The sequence below is a fragment of the Mixophyes fleayi genome, chromosome 5 (genome assembly GCF_038048845.1).
Source record: "Mixophyes fleayi isolate aMixFle1 chromosome 5, aMixFle1.hap1, whole genome shotgun sequence".
NCBI classification, from domain to species: Eukaryota; Metazoa; Chordata; class Amphibia; order Anura; family Limnodynastidae; genus Mixophyes; species Mixophyes fleayi.
Genome location: NC_134406.1, coordinates 192,567,399 through 192,587,816, shown reverse-complemented (window position 1 = coordinate 192,587,816; position 20,418 = coordinate 192,567,399). Strand labels below are relative to the sequence as shown.

At 37.6% G+C, this 20,418-nt stretch overlaps 1 protein-coding gene across 4 annotated transcripts in view; it reads left to right on the top strand.

Annotated features, from left to right (window-relative positions):
* ZNF236 (zinc finger protein 236) overlaps positions 1–20,418 on the top strand; it is a 139,699-nt gene that overhangs the window by 4,727 nt on the left and 114,554 nt on the right. For all 4 annotated transcript variants that reach the window (XM_075213212.1, XM_075213211.1, XM_075213213.1 and 1 more), the window contains exons 2-5: positions 7,609–7,748; positions 10,043–10,207; positions 13,572–13,750; positions 16,954–17,078. In XM_075213212.1, coding sequence (XP_075069313.1) covers positions 7,609–7,748; positions 10,043–10,207; positions 13,572–13,750; positions 16,954–17,078 — 609 coding nt within the window. The remainder of the gene's footprint in view (positions 1–7,608; positions 7,749–10,042; positions 10,208–13,571; positions 13,751–16,953; positions 17,079–20,418) is intronic.

The window sequence follows — 20,418 nt, the reverse complement described above, 5'->3', positions numbered from 1 at the left end:
TGGATTCCTTGACAGCCCTAAACAATAGGATAAGCCCAAGTAGTAATAATATAGGGTTGGCAAATAATCAGTGACACCATATTGAATGAACAGAATAAGTTATTTATTGACCTCAAGTCTGACGGATCTACCTTCCAAACTGAGCTTCCGTTATTGATGCCACAGATGCTTGATCAGATTGAGGTCTGGGGAATTCGGAGGCCAAGTCAACACTTGGAAATCTTTGTCATATTCCTGAAACCAATCCTGAACAATTTTTGTAGAGGGGCAGGGCACATTATCCTGCTGAAAAGCGCCACTGCCATCAAGGAATACCTTTACCTTCAAGTGGTGTACTTGGTCTGCAACAGCGTTTAGGCAGGTGGCATATGTTAAAGATACATCCACATGAATGCCAGGACCCAAGTTTTCCCAACAGAACATTACCCAGAGCATCACACTGCCTCTGCCAGCTTGCCTTCTTCCCATAGTGAATCCTGGTGCCATTATTTCCCCAGGTAAATACGACAAACACGCACCCATCCGTCCACATGATGTCAAAGAAAATGTGATTCACCAGACCAGACCACCTTCTTCCAATGCTGCATAGTCCAGTTCTGGCGCGATATGTCCACTGTGGCAATTTTAGCGGTGGACATGGGTCAGCATGTTGCGATGCACTGTGTGCTCTGACACCTTCCTACCATCACCAGTTTTTTCCAGCAATTTGTCCTACAGTAGCTCTTCTATGGGATTGGTCCAGATGGGCTAGCCATCACTCCCCAAGCGCATCGAGCCTTGGACACCCATGAGCCTTTCACTGGTTCACTGGTTGTCCTTCTTTGGTCCATTTTCGGTATTAACCCCTGCTATTTTGTAGATGCTCTGACCCAGTTGTCTAGCCATCCTAATTTGGCCCTTGTCAAGTTTGCCTATTTTTCCTGCTTCCAACACATTGGGGGGTATTCAATTGACGGCGGGATCGCCGAGAATCCCGCGCTCAAAGAATATTACCATTTATACGGTAATTTACTCTATTACCGTATTAACGGTAATATTCTTTGAGCGCGGGATTTTTGGCGATCCCGCCGTCAATAGAATACCCCCCATTATCTTCAAAAACGGACTGTTCACATTCTGCCTAATATATCCCACCCTTTGACAGGTGCTATTAAAAGAGATAATCAATGTTATTCACTTCACTTGTCAGTGGTTTTAATGGTCTGGCTGATTTGTGTATGGCTGTAACTACTGTTGTGAACTTAGAGAAGTTACAGTTATTTATAAGGGTTAACCCATCACATAATTGTGGGGAATAAGGGATAAATCATAACTGCAGTGTAAATATGTTATATCAAATAAATCCATGGATAGATTGAGCTGTTAAAGTGTAAAATGTGAAGACAGAAAGTCTGTTGTATGTTTCAGTGTGAGAAGATAGGAGTGTCACCTGTGGCAGATTCAAAGAGCCCCTGCTGTGAGATATAGCCTGGCCTGGGAGGGAGTTTTGAAACTTGAATAGACTTTTTGGAACCACTAAGCATTGTTTCTGACTCAAAAGAGATCATGTACTGACTTGGCTATATGTGATATAGACAAGAATAATTCAGTTTTAAAATATGCCACTTAAAATCAATAAAAGTAGCGATCAACCACATATTCCTCAATAGCATGATGAAGAGCAGCTCATATGTTAAATTAAGAATTCTGCCCCACAGAGAAGTTAAGGAAATGAGTGTAAGCTCTACGAATACAATGTATTTAGGCGTGTTTTGTATCAAAAGATGGACAAAGTCATAGGGGATTTATTAATAATAAAATTGGATCTGTGTGACGCTCAACACAGAAAATGTCAGTTATACTCTGAATCTAATCTTTTTTTATTTTAAACTGTTTTGCTTGTGTATGTTCTGCCACTCAATTGTTTATTAATTATTTTTTGTGTCTGACTGCCCTGTAATTTTGTATATTAAATCTATAATTTAATATGTTGCGTCCTTGATAATCTAACAAATTCATTAGCCTGTTAAGAAGAAATAGCTCGAAAAAGTTAACCCTTTGAATGCCAGTGTATGATTTGTTGATACATTTGATTAACAAGCTTAGTGTGTGTTTGCATTTACATTTGTGTAACAGTCTGGAGGTTTGAAGAATTAACCCTTTGTTCGCTGGTGTGGGTTTTGCTAGTCTGTGAGCAGCTAGGAGCCTTGTGTACCAGTGTGGGACAGTATATTGGGGTCCTATTGCCCGTATTCAAACCTGAAGTCTATAGGGGTGTGAGAGCGCTGTGTGGGGACGATTCTGGAGGTCTATAACCTGTGTGATAGGTAGAGAGAGACTGCGGGCTGGAATCGTGTGTGACCTCATACAGTAAACACCCCAAAGTCCCAGCAGCTGGGAGCGTGTTCATGACAAATTGGTGGCATAGCGGTGGGATTATTTAATTTCTTAGAGTATTAAGTGCATGGTTTAAGCAATTAACCCTTGCACTTATAAACTGATTGTAACGTTGCGAGGAATACAATAGTTTGATAAGGACAAAACTCGGCTTATTATTGTTTTTGAAGACATGCGTGCAAAGCAGTTCCCTTCCCTCTCTCTGTTTTTTTTTTCTATCTTATTTTTCAAAGTAACTGAAGAGATGGCTGTGGCATATAAACGTATGGCAAAGGAGACACTGATTTCACAATGTGAGGATGGAGGAATTCCCACTAGTGGCAAAAGCAAGGAGCAATTGATTGGAGCTCTCGTGCAGAGAGATCAGCACCAAATCGTAGATGTGTCCCAGGAAGGGAACAGCCAGGATTCAAAAGCGGATCTGACTGTGGATATTGTTCAAAACAGTGGACTGTTAATTTCGGATGATTCTAATAGTTCATGTGTGGACACTGCTATGGACGTTCATTTGCAAACTGCCCTAAAACATTTGGGCCCCGCGGACATTACAACCAAATTGTAACCTTTACAGCAGTTCCAGGAGAAGGAAGCTGCTGACCGCCAGGAAAGGCGCGCTGCTATGGAGGCAGCAGAGAGGCGCGCTGCTATGGAGGCAGCAGAGAGGCGCGCTGCTATGGAGGCAGCAGAGAGGCGCGCTGCTATGGAGGCAGCAGAGAGGCGCGCTGCTATGGAGGCAGCAGAGAGGCGCGCTGCTATGGAGGCAGCGGAGCGCCAGGCAGAGAGAGAAGCTGCTGAGCGAGAGGAGATATGAGCTGGAGCTTGCCGAGCTCAAACGCCAGCCAGAAGCCAGAGAGGCTGGTATCAGCAGACCCCGTCCAGAGAGTTTCCCTGTATTGGAAAAATATGGAGATTTGGATGCTTTTTTGCGAGGATTTGAAAAGACATGCCGACTATGGACTGCACAAAAGTGCCCTGTTGCAATGTTTTAATATCACGCCAGAGGCGCATAGACAAAAATTCAGAGATTTAAAATGCAGTGCCTCTGACACTTATTCAGGACTTGTAGCCCAACTGTCTGCTTCTTTGAAACAGTGGATTGGAGGGTTAAAGATCACCACCTTTGTTGCTTTGAAAGATTTAATGATCCAGGAGCAGTTTCTCACTATGTGCCCAGCTGATGTGAAGGAATGGGTAGTGGATTAGGACCCTGAATCGTCTGCGGAAGCAGCTAGACTGACTGACAAGTTTACTGTCACCCGGGCACCTGCAGCTAAAAGAGGGACTTTTGCGCCAGGGCAGTCTGCCTGGAAGGGGGGACAGCCAGGAGGATCAACGCCACCCCCCTCAACACCATCACCCACTGTTTCTTCATCTTTTGGGATGGTTGGGGCAAAGCCTGTTTTGGAAGACACCTGCAGGTGTTTTGTGTGTAACAAAGTGGGACATGTCAGTGTCTCTTGCACGGACAAAATGAAGTCTACCCCTTCTGGCCCAGCTCCAGTTGTTTTATTTGTGGCCAGGGAGCACCCAAAACACAATGACAATTTACAGTCGGTTGCTGTGACTGGATCACTTATAAATAACTTTTGGTATAAATTGATTTAAAGGAAATAGCGCAGGGCACTTATTTATATAATTGCCAATGCACTTATATTTGATATTGTGCATATTTTGATATAGGAAATCGTTATTTCTGAGACCAGGGTAGAAAATTCACTTTTTTTTAACCTGCTAAAGGAAATGCCTTATTTCTGATGTGTATATCTGATACAATGAGCCTTTGTTTAGAAAGTGTTTGTGTATCGTGATGTGGGGAAATTACTTGTTTGGGGTTTGTACCTTTCTTTGGGAATGTGTATTCTGCAACTGTCTGAAGAAAGTATTTATGTGAATTAAACCTTTTGACTTGCTAGATTTCCTGTGTCTAAAAACAAGATGCTGGACATCACAGCGTTTCTAGAATTTCACAGATAAAGTTTAAAGGAAACAAACAAGCCCAATGGTAATGTAATAACTTTATGAACCTATATTTTTCAGCTTTTCTTATCTAGTATTTGCTGGTAAATTCGTGGTTTAAGAGTTTCCCTTTCCTTCATCTGTGAATACATATTTTGTGCAAATGTCCTTATAAGGGAAAATTAACAATTCTGATTATTAAATAAATATAGTTTACATTCATGTGTGTTGTCTGCAAGATAAAACATTATATTCTGCAGTCAAATAGAAACTCTTTACTTTACTTTTAACAATTAACAAATTACAGTTGCTGGTTTTCGCAGTCCTAATTTGATGATGTGATAAATGCACTAACGCCCCCTTTCTTTCCCACTGAGCCTGCGCAGCAAGTGTGATAGAATCCGGAATGCAGCTGCTATGGGGCCCGCCTTCCTTGTCAAAGCCCCACGTGCGTGTGTGTTTTTTTTCACTCTTTGGCAGTAAATGGGGACTCTTACAAAATTGTCTAGCAATTCCCTTGTCTACTCCCCAATGCATGCATGTAAACATATTGTATTAAAGCCACATGTACAGTGCAATTTGTAAAATTAAACTTTAAGAAGCATATACAACAATGTTAAAGGGCTTGATAATCTGATCAGTGGTGGAATTACCGCTGTTGCGGTGCACCAGGGCCCATCGGGATAATGGTGCCCACTGCTTGCTAGTTCTACCTCTGAAGATATATTTAAAGAGAACCTATCTTGCTGCTAGACAATAAAGCTATCTACACAATGGACAATCCTGCTGCTCATCCCAAAGGACACAAGTGGGAGGCTAATCTGGGCAGAATCTAGATGTTTGCCCCAACTGGCTGTGCATCTGAACCACTTCTTTTTCCATTGCAGCCCGTTAGTGCCTTCACAAGATGACCGCTCACACAATGGCAATTTCCACCATGTCCCATGTCCAACAATGATTCCATCAATTTCAATAGGATCAATGAAACCAATATGCTTTGATGTCCGGCCAGTTGCCTGATATTGGCTGTGATATCTATAAAATATTTAAAAACTATGAGGAGAATAATTTTGCCCTGTAGAAATATTGTGCCTGACTCTCTGTTTGCTTAACATATCTTGTGCGAATTCACGTGTACAGAAACCGAACTTGTGCAAATGAACGCAATTGCACGAAACTCATCCGTGTGCATGTGACATCTAGGACACATTATGACTTGAGAGGCGAAACGGGGGAGGGAAGGAGTGGACTAACGTCGGCCATGTACAGTAAGGGCGTGTAAGCTTGTTTTCAGCTGTGTCTTTCGCATCTTCTACAGGACAGGTGTAAAGGTCAGAAGATATTGATGACCGACACATTTTCTTTGTTTGCTACTTTTCACGCATGCGCCTTAGTAGGTAGCACAGAACAACTGTACGCAGTGAAGATTTATTTAGTTAGTTATTTTAAAATAATAAAATAAAAACCCCCTCAAATATATGGATTATATTGGAAAAAAAAATATATTAACTTTGTTCTTTAGGGCTTTTTTTTGTTTATTTTGTTATACTGTTAACCAGTTTTATAATAGTTTCTGATCATATAAAAGTTATGTTTGTTATTATGTTAATTTATTGTAAATACACATGTAGTGAACATAGTATAATTGGTCCTAAAAATACTTCAGTTTGTATGTGTGTCTAAGTCTACAGAAGTTGCGCATTGCTTATAGAGAGCATATTTCTACCTTATTCAAATTGTAATGAGGGCAGCACGGTGGCTTAGTGGTTAGCACTTCTGCCTCACAGCACTGGGGTTATGAGTTCGATTCCAGACCATGGCCTTATCTGTGTAGAGTTTTATGTTCCCCCCGTGTTTGTTTGGGTTTCTTCCGGGTGCTCCGGTTTCCTCCCACATTCCAAAAACATAGTAGTAGGTTAATTGACTGCTATCAAATTGACCTTAGTCTCTGTGTGTGTGTGTGTGTGTGTGTGTGTGTGTGTGTGTGTGTGTGTGTGTGCGTGTGTGTGTGTGTTAGGGAATTTAGACTGTAAGCTCCAATGGGGCAGGGACTGGTGTGAGTAGCGCTTTAGAAATAGCTGATGATGATCTTAAGACACATTTTATTTGAATACAGGAAGAACGACACAAAGTTGTGTACTCTTTTTAAACTCAGAAATTACAGCCATTTTGCATTCCAACTTGAATCAGGCCCATTGTTCATAAACTCCGTAGCAAAGTCACCTAAATATTTTTCACTCAGTTGATCTAGTATAAACAGCATAATAAATCACTATCAAGGGGCAGAAATATGATAGGATTAATCCGTAATATTTCCACATTTCCTTAGATTTTTGATGGTTGGGGGGGGGGGGGGGGGGTTCAAATGTTCTTGATGGCAGAGGTCAATTGAGATTGCTTATAAATGATACACTGCTTAGATAAGTATTGCCATTGCTGCTTTAAAAAGTTTCAAGCGATATCACCAAATTCTGCTCTACAAGAAAATTCATGATTTATGTGCTACAAACAATAAAAACGTTAAAATTCCGTGTTAGAGGCATCTATTCATGACTTATGATGATGCATAGTCAGAAACATATTTTGCTCTCATTGTGTATTTTTAAAATAATGTGGCATATAAATAGAATTTCACTCAACCACAGTCAGTGACTTGGAATGTTGGAGAGATATTGTTAATGTATAACAGTGTTCTGAGAGCAAATACTAAATTACTTATTTAATAAATTAAGCTGTTTTGACAAACAAAGAAAAGGTATGCACAAATCTTTATATACAATGTAGCACCGGCATTTTTGCAAAAATATGTAAACCGTTTTGTTAGGAATGTTCTGCACACAGGAAATAACCTTGTTGTGAGAGAGGGTATATTGTACCCTAAGAGATGTGCAGAAATTACTCCCGTATTTTGTGCAAAAAGTATTACCGACATCCCCCAATTATATTATTTTATCTCCACATTTTATTTGGAGGTTAGGGAGTAAAAATGTTACTACTGTACAAAGGAATTAATACAAATGCTCACTATATAACTGTCCCTCCATGTTATTCTCCCTCTTCTTCAATAAATCAAATAATTTTTTTAGGTGAGTTTCCACTTTATTTTTTGCCCCTTTTATTCTTCTGACTTTATTAATAGTCATTAGTGTAAGAATAGTTTAATTCCCTTTAACATGGTAGAATTAAATGTAACATACTAGCAACTCTAGCCCACTATTATAGTTTGGAAATCTATTTTTCCTACATTTTCATTAAAAAAGAAAATGATCTTTGCAGATGGAGTTTTAACAGCAAATGCAGAGAATAACAGTTACCCTTACCATGGATCATCCCACAAGTGTGACATCTGCTTGTTGTCCTTCAATAAGGAAACGCAGTACCAAAAGCACATGCGTGATCATCAGAGAAATGATAAGGTAAGCACACAATCACTTTATGTCTAACTTTTTTGTACAAAATATGCATATGTATCAGAATCGTAAAGATGTCTTTGTTTATTCTCAGTCTCTCGTTACTGTGGTCGCATTTCAGTGTTTCTTTATGTCATACTTGCCAACTCTCCCAGAATGTCTGGGAGACTCCTAAAATTCGGGTTGGTCTCACGGACTCCCGGGAGAGCTGGCAAATCTCCCGCATCCCGCAATTGCGGGGCTAAAATGACGCGATTCGCGGTGAATCGCTTCATTTTGGCCCAGCCCCCTGCGATAAAGCGACATATTTGATGGGGCGGGGCCAAAAAATATGCGATTTGCCGTGCCCCGCCCCCTCCGCCCTCTAGACACGACCCTCTCCCGAATACAACTTGCCAAAGGTAGGCAAGTATGTTTTATGTATGCATCAATATTTTCTATTTTCTAGCATTACAAAAGCCATGCAGAACAGCAGTGCACAGAATATTTCCCATCTTTCCATACCCTGCGGGACAAAGCTGTCCTAGCAAGGCAGGACAGAACCCTCAAATCGAGACTGTCCCACCTAAATCGGGGCGGATGGGAGGTATTAAAAAGTGTCTGCAGGTTTTATAATGGTTCTGAATGTAACAGTAGGACCGTGCTCCAAATCAGGATGCAAGAGCAGCAGTAATAACAAGGTATCCCTCAATGAGAAATTAGTAGGATATTTGTTAGGTAATTACGCGCTCCATTGACTTTTTGATAATCAATTGACTCTCCTATTAACCAACATTCATATAACATTAATCTATGATGATTAACTGATTTTATCAACCTTGGAACTGTATGTAATTATTTATAACTAGCGTTAAAAAGATTCAAATGATTATCAAAAAGTCATTAGGGCGCGTAATTACCTAACAAATATACTAGGTTTTATAATGATAATGTTTTTAATCAATTTTATTTTTGTGATAGCTCATTGAATTCATTAGTGTTATGATTTTAAATTGGTGCAAGTCAATGAGTGTGAGGAAGTGTGTGTTAGCATGAATTTAACTTGCGTAGTGTATCTTGTGTGAATTCGCATTGTGCATGCCCAGAAACCGAACTTAGGCACTTCTTACATTTGTAAAAATTGCCTGAAAGTAACACTTGAAGAAGTAAGTTCCGTTAGTTGTGGTGATTTCTACGTTCATTACATTTATGCAGGATAGATGGTATATATGTACCTTGTTAAGAAAATCAAAACTAAAGAAAATGCTAACAAATTGTTGCACAGATGGTATTATGTCCCCTCGAGATTACAAAAAATATATCCACAGATCAGCGCTGATTGTTGGAGAAACTGTGGTCAGACAGGAACGTTCATGCATATATGGTGGGACTGTCACGGGATCTGCCCATACTGGGCAGCAGTTTTGGCATTAGCCTCAGCAATCCTAAATGCCCACATACCACCTGACCCTAAGCACATTTTGCTACCACTGCCCCTCCCAGATCTCGCCAAATCTGAGCACAAGCTCTTCAGGCACATCATCAGCGCTGCCACATGTCAGATAGCGGCCTCTTGGAAAAACTCCACACCACCAACACTCCAGATGGTCTGCAGTCGGATCTGGCATACTTACCAGATGTAGCACATTACCAGTGTGCTGAGGGGCTCCTCCATCTCCTTCTACAAAGTCTGGTCCTCATGGGGCCATAGATCACAATCAACCTCCACTCCAGTTCTAGTGGAATCTAAGCATGGGAAGATATTTCTAAGCTATCACATTTTTTCTCTTACTTGATGCATGAATCATTTACCCTCCCATCCCTCCCTCTGGTCCCTGTATACCCCCCCCCCAATCCTTCTATACCCTACAATTTTGAAATGTTAAAACAACATCTTTACTGTATCAGATAAATATACAATTATCTCCCGAGTAGGAGAGAACCATGAGAGTGTTTAAGTGTCATGTTCTATGTAAACACTTGTTATGTATTACTGATTAACCTCTCGAGATCCTGTAATGCCTTTTCTATTGAAAAAAGATGTTTCTAATAAAAAGTTGAAAAAAAAAAAAAAATCAAAATCAAAACTAATTTTCCCCTTTTAAGACACGATATGATTTATTGGAGAACTGCTCCCTTACATGACAAAGATATCTTAAAGCATAGATCTCTTACAAAGTATGCATTTGTGTTAGGAAGTTTAAGATGCCTCTCTCACACTCTTCCTTTCTCTCTTATATTGTTTCCATCTTTTAACTGCAATCTGTTCATTAACAGAGTATGCTGTTTTAACTACAGATATGTATTTCTTTGTTACACAGCCTCATCGGTGTGATCAGTGTCCGTTATCCTTTAATATTGAGTTTAACCTTACACTTCATAAGTCTACACATAATGTGGATGAGCCAATGTGTCCAGCATGCAACAAGAAGTTCTCTCGAGTGGCCAGCCTCAAAGCCCACATTATGCTTCATGAGAAAGAGGAGGTGATTCAAGATTTTATCACTTTTGATTCTGTTTATTAACTCATTAACTTCGTTTACCTGTTGGTATAAGTGAGTATGATTAGTAGCAATAGCAGTAGTAATTTTGCTGTGAACAATTATTAAAGTGTTTATATCATTCATGGACATTCATGCAGTTCAATCCTAAACCATGCTCCAGCATGTCATGTGAAGGCAGAGGGAGAGGGAGGAAGGGTAATATTTTGCATTACACATAGCCAACAAAGCTCAGTGGGGCATTCCAAAGCATCTCTGCTCACTAAATTATGTAGTAGTAGTCCATTACACTGCAGTACTATAAATATAAATAATAGCAGCCAAACAAACTAAAGAAAATGGTAAATACCAAGATTCTTCGTATAGCCTGCCTCTGATTTATGTATAAAAAAAAATATTTTTAAATTTTTTTTTATATAGAATTACTGCTTTAAGCTTCGTTACTAAATGCTCATGACCACTTTCGTCAAACACTAATGAAAGATCTAACTAGCAGGTTATAAAGGCTTGTATGTATATGGCAACATAGTGTATGGAGTGTCTTACAAAATTACAGAAATCAAACAATACGAAACACAAGCAACAGGAAAAAAACAAACTAGGATTGAAATGAGCATACATAAGGTGACATTGTGCAGGACTTTCAGCACATGAAAATAATCTCATCAAAAATGAATGTGCTTTCTATGTAGATATGCCAAGGTTCTGTTCTTTTATATGAGAAATCTGGTAGGTGCCTGCATTACAAATGCAGTCTATTGCAGCAGGCAACATAAGTGGGAATGGTCTCATTGACTTTCATGTGTTTTATTTGTATCAGGTTTTCATGTACGAAAACCACATGGAAAAAATGAAAAACCTATCATGAATAATGTATAATAATGAATAATGTATAATGTTTCTATTTCTTAAAAAAAACAAGTATCAACAACATAGAAGCTGAACAATACTAGGTTTATATATTCACCACTTAATATTTAGAATACACAAACCAAAAATGAAAATTAAAAACATGTAGGGTTAGAATTCCTTTAAATGTATAATGCGATTTTCCCTCAATCCCTTATTTCAGCTAACCAAGAAAAGGCTGTTGTATATCTTATCTAGAAAGCTGCTGCCCGGCTTGTTCCATCCTTAGCTGTTTGGCAATCTCCTCCATCCAGAGGCATGTTTATGTTTTCATCACACTGAAGATGGCTATATCGGCTAACTGGCCCAAAGTTGTAAACTCTCATGTGCAAAGTGTATGGGATACATGTAAATATGCTTTTAAATGTATAGCTGTGCTGTGCAAATATTTCCATGAAGATGGTTACATTTCTATAATAGCTGTGGTTGAATAATGTTCAAAAGTCTCATTTAACTGTGTCTATGGGGCTTTCACGGAAGCCACAAAAATACCATTTGGCATGCCACAGCTAGCCCATGACTGGTCATTTGGAGGAGCCCTGATGTAATAAATGTAAAAAAACTAGACAATATTTATAGTAATAATTGCATAGATAATAAAGAATACTACTTTGCAGAAAGATGTAGAATTACTTTTCCTTAATACATGTCTATATACCGGTAGATACATTGAGAATAGGTATCTTTGGATAATTGTTTTTTTTAAAAGTTTAGAAGAGCAGTCTTATTTGTAGTTGTTTTGAATAAACTTTTCTGGGCGTTAGGTCTCCTTTCAAGGGACACTGCAATCACTGTAGATGAAAAACAAAAATGTTTGTTCATATATAGTTGTCTACATCAAACTGTCACTTCAGGGCTGCTATAAACCGTTAGAATAAAACAACCCTTTGTTTATATTGGATTGTAGCTGTATTCGAGCTGTCGGGGGGAAAACATTGAAGTAAGCTGTATTGGCAAACCTGTGGCTGCATAGCTGCTATGAAACTACCAGTACCAAAAGTTTGGGCATACAAGTTCCACAATAACAGGAGAGCAATAGGTTTTCTTTTATTATGTTAATAATTAGCCCAGGCTGGGTAGTATTATAAAATTGGTAGGTGAGAGGGGGCTAATAAAATGATAAATAATATGTAAATACCACCCTCCCGTAATACTGTAACCATCTATTGAGTTAGCAAGCCTGGGATGATCGTACCTATTATGTGGAAACCAGGAGCGTAAAGTGATAGTTATAGTGATTACCAGATCCCTGGCAGGTAAACTCCTGACTCCTGACTGGTACCTATTGTTTGATGGAGGTCTAGGTAATGTGTGAATGGGAACCCCTAAGTAGCAACTTTGCCACGCTGTGATTCTGCTTAATTGACAAGAAACTAATAAGACCCCTGTCCATAGCGCCTAAAGAAAGTAAATGATAATAAACCCACCCACACCAGTTCTATAACTGCACATTAGTTGAACAAAACACACACAATTCCCACTGTCCTCATTCAACAAATCTTTATTTAAAAAAAAATAAAATAACAAAATCTGTTCTTGAGCCAACCTGAAAAAGGGTACTGGAGTACCATTAAGCATATAATAAAACATGCAAACTGTGGATCATCTGCTATTGTTTAACTACAAGTCTAAGCATGCTGGCAGCATGCTAAGTATCATTGTTTGTCTGATAAGAATCCATATACACTGTCGCTTAAGCAAACTGTGGTTCCCAGCACTTTATTTTGCAAGTGTAAGTAGAGCTGGGAAGAGGGGGTCCTGTAAGTGGTACTGTGAGAATAAGGGAGCGTGTTGTAATGGGGTTATGACATCACTAAACCTGCCTTCCCTATTTCATAGACCTATTGTATATTTAAAGAAATGCAGCACAGCAAGAGCTGTTGCTATACAGGTAGGTGTTGGGGCAGTTCAGTGTGGATCTGAATCTATGGAATTTAAGAATAAATTAAAACAAAAAGCCAATTATTTTTTTAATAATAGAAAGTACAACAACAAAAAAAGCTAAAAAAATGAGTGTCGTTTAAAGGAATTCATATTTATGGTGTATTTTTGAAACTCCTAAGACCATGTTGGACAAATATGAGCCAGATAGTCTGCAAAAGTATTGTAGGCAAATTGGCTATCTTTTTGAAGTCATTTCTATCAATATCAATTGGCATATCTTCTCTGGCTCCATAAATATATGCCTAACTCCTAGATTTGACACATTGCTTCTTGAATTCTTTATTGTGTGTCGTCGTTCCCCTTTCTGGTCTAAGAGTTTCTCATAAATATTATTAATCCCTACAATAACTTGTGTTCTTCTTACACAGTTAAAGCTACACTGATTTCTTTTTCAATGACCCTTTTTTAGATTTGGATATTTAGTTTCTTTTTTGCAGGACAAAATGAAACAATAATAATTATTGCAGATGAGCAATATGTGTTTTTTATTTCGTAGATTCTAATCTGTTCAGAATGTGGCGATGAGTTCACACTACAAAGCCATCTGTCGCTGCACATGGAAGAACATAGACAGGAGATGGCTGGTAGCAAAACCTACAGCTGCAAATCATGCAAGAAAACCTTTGACGCTGCACCACAGCTTAAAGATCATATGAAAACACATTTCAAAATAAGGTGATTGTACAATTTAGATTTGCTTGTGGGTTTTGAAGTTTTTTTTATTTCTTGGCAATCATATTTGAATTTAGAGGAATGCAAGTGACTTTGTCGAAGCTACAAACCTGAGAGGAGTAAGCTAAATTGGTTCTGGCTGCAAATGCAACTGTATCTACTATAGTTGAAATAAGGTACAGTACCAAGATCAGTGGTACCAATACAGCCAAGACCATCCTAATGTTTCAAAGCCATTCGTAGAATTAAAAAGTTACTTTCATTGTCTACCTTTTTGTGTCCTGATATCCGTAATATGTATTGTGCCCCTACTTTCTGTATTTGTACTGTTCTTTCATGTCTGCTGTGATGGCGTCTTGACATACTGTCAGAACATCTTGTGGAAATCTGATAAGATTTCAGTATTGCCCTAGCAGCTATTCACCACAGGAATCCCAAGAAGGAAGTGGGATTGTGCACAAAGGGGTAAGCACATACAACTAGAGAACATTACATTTCATTAAAACATAGAATTTAACGGCAGAGAAGAACCACTTGGCTCATCTAGTCTCCCCATATTTTAACCCATGGTAACCTCAAACCCTATTTGATCCTTCGTTCTTTGTAAGGATATGCTTATTTGTATCCCAAGCATGTTTAAATTGCTGTACTGTATTAGCCTGTTTCACCTCTAATGGGAGGTTATTCCACGTATCCACTACCCTTTCTATCAAATTTCCTTTGAACCTAGTTCCCTCCAGTTTCAGTGCATGTCCTCGTGTTCTAATATTTATCTTCCTTTGAAGAATGTTTCCCTCATGTACCTTGTTAAAACCCTTGATATATTTGAAAGTTTCTATCATGTTCCCCTTTCCTTTCTCTGCTCCAAACTACACATATTATGTTATTTTAGTCTTTCTGTGTAAGTTTTGTGCTGTATGCCATGTATCATTTTAGGTGCCCTTCTTTGTACAGTGTCTAATAATAATATATTTATATCCTTCAGAAGATATGGCCTACAGAACTGAACACAATGTTTAAGATGAGGTCATACCAATGACCTATACAGTGACATTATTACTTCTTTCTTTCTGCTACTGATTCCTCTCCCTATGCAACCAAGCATCTAACTTGCCTTCCTCTTTGCTTTTGTTACATTGCTTACCTGCCTTTAAGTCACCTGAAATAGTGACTCCCAGATCCTTTTCCTCCTCAGTTGTTTCCATTATAGTCATTATAGTGCCATCAATGCTATATTTAGCCTTTGGGTTTTTGACACCCAAGTACACGATTTTACATTTTTTGGCATTAAACTGTAGTTACCACAATCTTGATCATTCCTCTAATCTACCTAGTTCATCAATTATTTGTTTTATCCTTCCTGGTGTGCCTATCCTGTTGCATATTTTTGTGTCATCTGCAAATACTTTCCCTTCAATACCATTTGCAATGTCACCAATAAAGATATTAAAAAAACACTGGTCCAAGTACAGATCCCTAGTAACCTTTCCCTCCTGTGAATGTACTCCATTTGCTACAACTCTCTGTTTTCTATCCTGCAACCAAGATTATGCAATAAACCATCTTAGAATCCAAGCTTACAAGTTTATGTAACAGTCTGCAATGTAAGGCAGTGTCAAAAGCCTTACTAAAGTCTAGATAAGCTACCTCTATGACCCCCCTTGATCTATTACTTTAGTCACCAATGCAAAAAAAAGTCAATAAGATTTGTTTGACATGATCTCCCCCCATGTTGTTTGGGATCCTGCAAGTTACTGAATTTTAGATATTTTACAACTCTTTCTTTTAAGAGTGTTTCCATCAATTTTCCTACTACTGATGTAAGGCTCACTGGTCTGTAGTTACTCACCTCTTCCTTGCTTCCACATTTGTACAGTAAAACTACATTTGCTCTTTTCCAGTCCTCTGGAATTACTCCTGTAGCTAGTGACTGGTTGGATAATTCTGTTACTGGTATTACCAGCACACCTTTAAGCTCTTTTAGTATCCTTGACTGTATCCCATCTAGCCCCATTGATCTATCCACTTTCAGTTTTGAGAGCTCTGTAAATGTACTTGTATCTACCTCATTTCTGTGAATATACTTGCAACTTAATTGTGACCCCTTCCCCTTTATTTCTGTAGTGAACAGTGAGCAAAAATAACTATTAAGATTAGAAGTAAACTGCTATCACCTTGTCTCCCTCAACAAGGCTCTCACTCTCTGTCTTTTAGTCTTATTATTCCTCCGTTTATTCACTTATATACCTAAAAAAAAAAGTTTTGCCCCCTTCACCTACTGACTGGGCTATTTTCTGCTCAGCTTGTGCCTTTGCACATCTGATTTCAGTCTTAGCCTCTTTCTGGCTAACAAAATACACATCTTTGCCTTCATTTTTCTGTCTGCTTATATTTCCTGAAGGCCATCTCTTTTTGCTTTCATAATACTTCTTTTACAAACCACATTGGCTTCCTTTTCCTTGTGCTTTTCCTAACCTGTGTACCCTTTTGATACAAAGGTCTGTTGCTTTTAATATTGCACTATTTAATTTTCCCCACCTCTCCTGCACTACTTTCAAGTTTCTCTACTCTGCCAAAGAGTGGCAATCTGATCTTCTAGATATTAAGGGGCATGGTCATGAATATGTACAAAGGGAAGTTACTCTAAAGTGGACAACCTCATAAAGAAGTAATTCCAAGCTTACCAGCCTGCCCTGCACACAGTTGAATATAGAATATTCTGTACCAAGGTATTTGGTCTCAATTTTTGAATTTGGCATACAAAACATTTCATCCATTCTGTTCCAAATTGGTGCATTGAGTATTGTTTATCAAAAAGAAAGCCACTGAGAAAGTATGCTTACTAGTAGTAAAGACACAGAGAGGAGAATTACATCAATGATTTGTAGCAATATCATGGTACGTTGTTCTTTTTGAAATTTGCTAAATATAGCACCAACTTCTTTTGAAATCCTTCAGGTCACTAAACCAAACTCCAGTCTTCTTAGTTTGCAGTAACATCAGTATTAATATCTTCTGCTGAGACAATTCGAAACAGAATCCGTTGTTTTATCAATAATTTATTCAGACCCTAATTTTTAAGAACACAAAATATCAGCGTTGCAGAATTCTTGGAGTACTTAAATTACAACACTCTGCAAAAAAATATTGTGTGACCGCATATTGATTAAATATTTATTAAAAATGTTGCTCTTAATTGTTTACAGGGTTACAAGTACTAGATCATACAATAGAAACATAGACAGAAGTGGATTCTCGTACTCCTGTCCGCACTGTGGTAAAACATTTCAAAAACCGAGTCAGTTAACTCGTCACATTAGGATACACACAGGTAAGAGCTGTCACATTGCATGTTTAGTCTTGTCATGTTAATAATATATGTATGTGTGTGTATATGTACATGTGTATATATAATATATATAATATGTTATTTATTTTTCTGGGGCTGTATTGGACTTAGATTTAAAGAGTGAACCCAAATGGGCTAAGCTGTGTTATAACTAATATGAGAATGTTGATCATATCAAATGCACATTAGGTACCTCTTATATATGATACCCAGCGTCATTGTCCTAAGATCTTGAATCATAAAATAAGATTTAGATAATCTGGCCAAAACCTATTAAATAAAATATAAGCAGTATAAGCAAGTATATTCTTGAATGGACAAGACATTCTTACATTTTTGGTATTGTCTGTAAAAATGTGCTTGTACTGTGTCACAACTGAAAATCTGTAGAATTTAGCACATAATTGCTCTTATGATTTAAAGTTTATGCCTGTAAATCCTGGTTTCAAACTCCATGTTCTACTAATTCTCACTGTCCTGCATATTACAGGCTATTTGAAGCTTTATCCAGCCAAACTGCATATCCATACAATTGCAGATAACTTATGTACAATAAATGCACCGCACTGTGCTACCTTTATCTGTTAAATTGACCCCTTATAACATTTTAGATGTTCAATTCAAACATTAATTAGTTGGTGTTTTTGTTTGTTTTTTTAAATCTCTCTGAAAATTGATTTGATATTAAAAGAATATCTGTGCATCTGTGATACATTTAATGTAAATATCCTTCCTCTTATAGTATATACAGTCTAAAAGCCGATTGATCTAAAGATCATTGATGGACTACATAACCAACGGAAACATGAGTGTTCATGGTGAATAATGGACAGATCATAGATGCAGCATATCCTATTGTATTGCATCCATAGTCCAGTGTTTTCTATGTACCGATTACGGTACAGTAAATGTGTTCTCTGTAGAGACCAGAGATTAGGGATCCCTGTTTTAAATGGTTTAGCAGCTGAAATGATACATAACAGGAGTTCATGGCAATTTCCCATGTGTACACACTGTTCAAAATTTCAGAGCTTTATATTAAATGATTGTGTCTGCATTTCAAATTGGTTAACAGAAGATTAATATTTCAGTGGAAGTAATGTAAAAGCCAAAACTTAGATCCCAACATAAAACGGGTGTTTCATCTCAGTGGCTTAGAGCTCACATTGATCCTTGTGGCTGCTTGGGGATTTGATAATTATTACTTGACATAGAACCTTCAGCTGTTGTACAATGATGTAAGTTATTGCCCTTGTATCTGAAATCTTAAAAACAAACCGTGCATGACATCTAGTGAAATGTTATTATGTTAAAAAGCTATTAAGAATATGTTTACTAATAAAAAATATGCAGACATACTTCATAAGAAGTTCATTTACTGAAGGAGGCAATGCACTATAAATTGCAAAGAAAATCATGTACATTTCATACAAAGGATGCATTACATACATGTACTTAATTATACATTTAAACTCATTTTAAGTAAAAGGAGGAGGAGGAGGCAGACACTTGTAGGGTTCTGTTCAATTCAATCATAAGTGTAACTTGGTACATGAAAAACACACCTCTCACGTGAATCTCAAAAATGGGACCACATGGGCATTACTGACCTGAAAATGAATACATGAGGCCCTAAGATCATAGTGTAACGACATTATAGAGAATTTGGGAGCCTTGGGGAAGTATTCAATTTCTCTGCACTACTTTAGTAAGTAGATAGTCTGAAGTGGGCTTGTTGTCTTCACATAAATCTACTTTTTGAAACCACAAACAAGGATGTGTATAGTATAGATAGATGATTGTGTGTATAGTATAGATGATTGTAACCACCTATTCTAACCTTTCCCCTTCCGTGGTAGTCAATGAATTGGCACTTTGGAACAAAATAACTGTCTCTGAAGGGTAGCACTCTTCCTCTAACCATAGTAAACCCTGCATTTGCAAGAAGTTGAAATAGCAACACTTTAAGTAAAAATTAAAACTTAATTTTGAGGTGGTTTATTTATACACGTTGTCTACTCTTTGTCAAGTTTTAATTAGAACATGCTTTGAAATTGACCCAGGCACAATATACACAATTGTTTTGTTGTCGATTCCTGACATGTAACATTTGTTTGTCATCTTGTATAGTATTTGTATAGATTTGGTTGCTGTCCAAGATTATGTTACGATTGCGATGACACAAATGATGTGTTAGTCATTAAAGTCTAACTTCAACCAGTCTATTTTTGTGGATTTTTTTTGCAATTATAGTTGCACACACTAGATGTCACCCTTAACTCAAGGAAAAAAGATCAGTTTTCTCGTATCCTAAAATAATTTTTTTCTTGGCTTCAATAGGTGCTATTCTTTCAAAAGTGGTAGTTTTCATTATTATTATTGTATTATTGTTTATTTATATAGTGCCATCATATTAATTAGCTCAGTACAGAGAATATTTGTCATTCACATCAGCCCCTGCCCCATTGGAGCTTACACTCTAAATTCCCTGACACATAAGCACACACAGATTAAGGACCATTTGATCAGAATCTAGTAAACCCTACAGTATGTTTTTGGAGTATGGGAGAAAACCGAAGCATCGGGAGAAAACACAGGCAAACACTTTTTAAATATGTGGTTAGGATTTGATTTTAATTTTTTTATATAGCCTTTATGTATAAATTATGGACATTACAAACTACATGATGATGATTATGAAAACAAATGAAATTGTCTTGCTGACTTCACCAGAGACTGTGAACACTGCAACCAGAGCTATGTCCAAATAGTTATTTTTAGTTGTAAAAAAAATATAATTTGTATACTTTTGTTGTTCGCTCTCCTGATCAAAGTGCTTGCCAATAACATATTTAAAATTCATTATTTAAAAAATAAAATAAAATCAACTAATCCAAATTTTGTGTTTTTTCACAAATGTTATCCGCTATCCTCATAAAGAAGTGTCCCTGTACAAATGATTTGCGTGACCATTTGCAGGTTTGCTAAGTGAAAATTTCTTTTTATAGGTCTGCTTACTATACATTTCTTACCAACTATTCCATTTTCTCTTAAAACATTGCTTGTTAGAGCCTAATCCTAGTTAATGAGAGCAAGTGGAATTGAACAGCCTTTGTTTCCATTGTACATTTGCACTTTTTAATGTTGTTGTTATATTTGTATTTGTACACCTAGAAATGTGTTTACCTGGATAAAGTGTGCCTGGATAATCCAATTGCCATCCCATTAAAAATGTATCCACATGTCTAGTCGCCTCCATCTCCAAGGTGTAAAAGTGAAATTGATTTACTGTGCAAAACAACTCCCACGAAACTGGCTACAC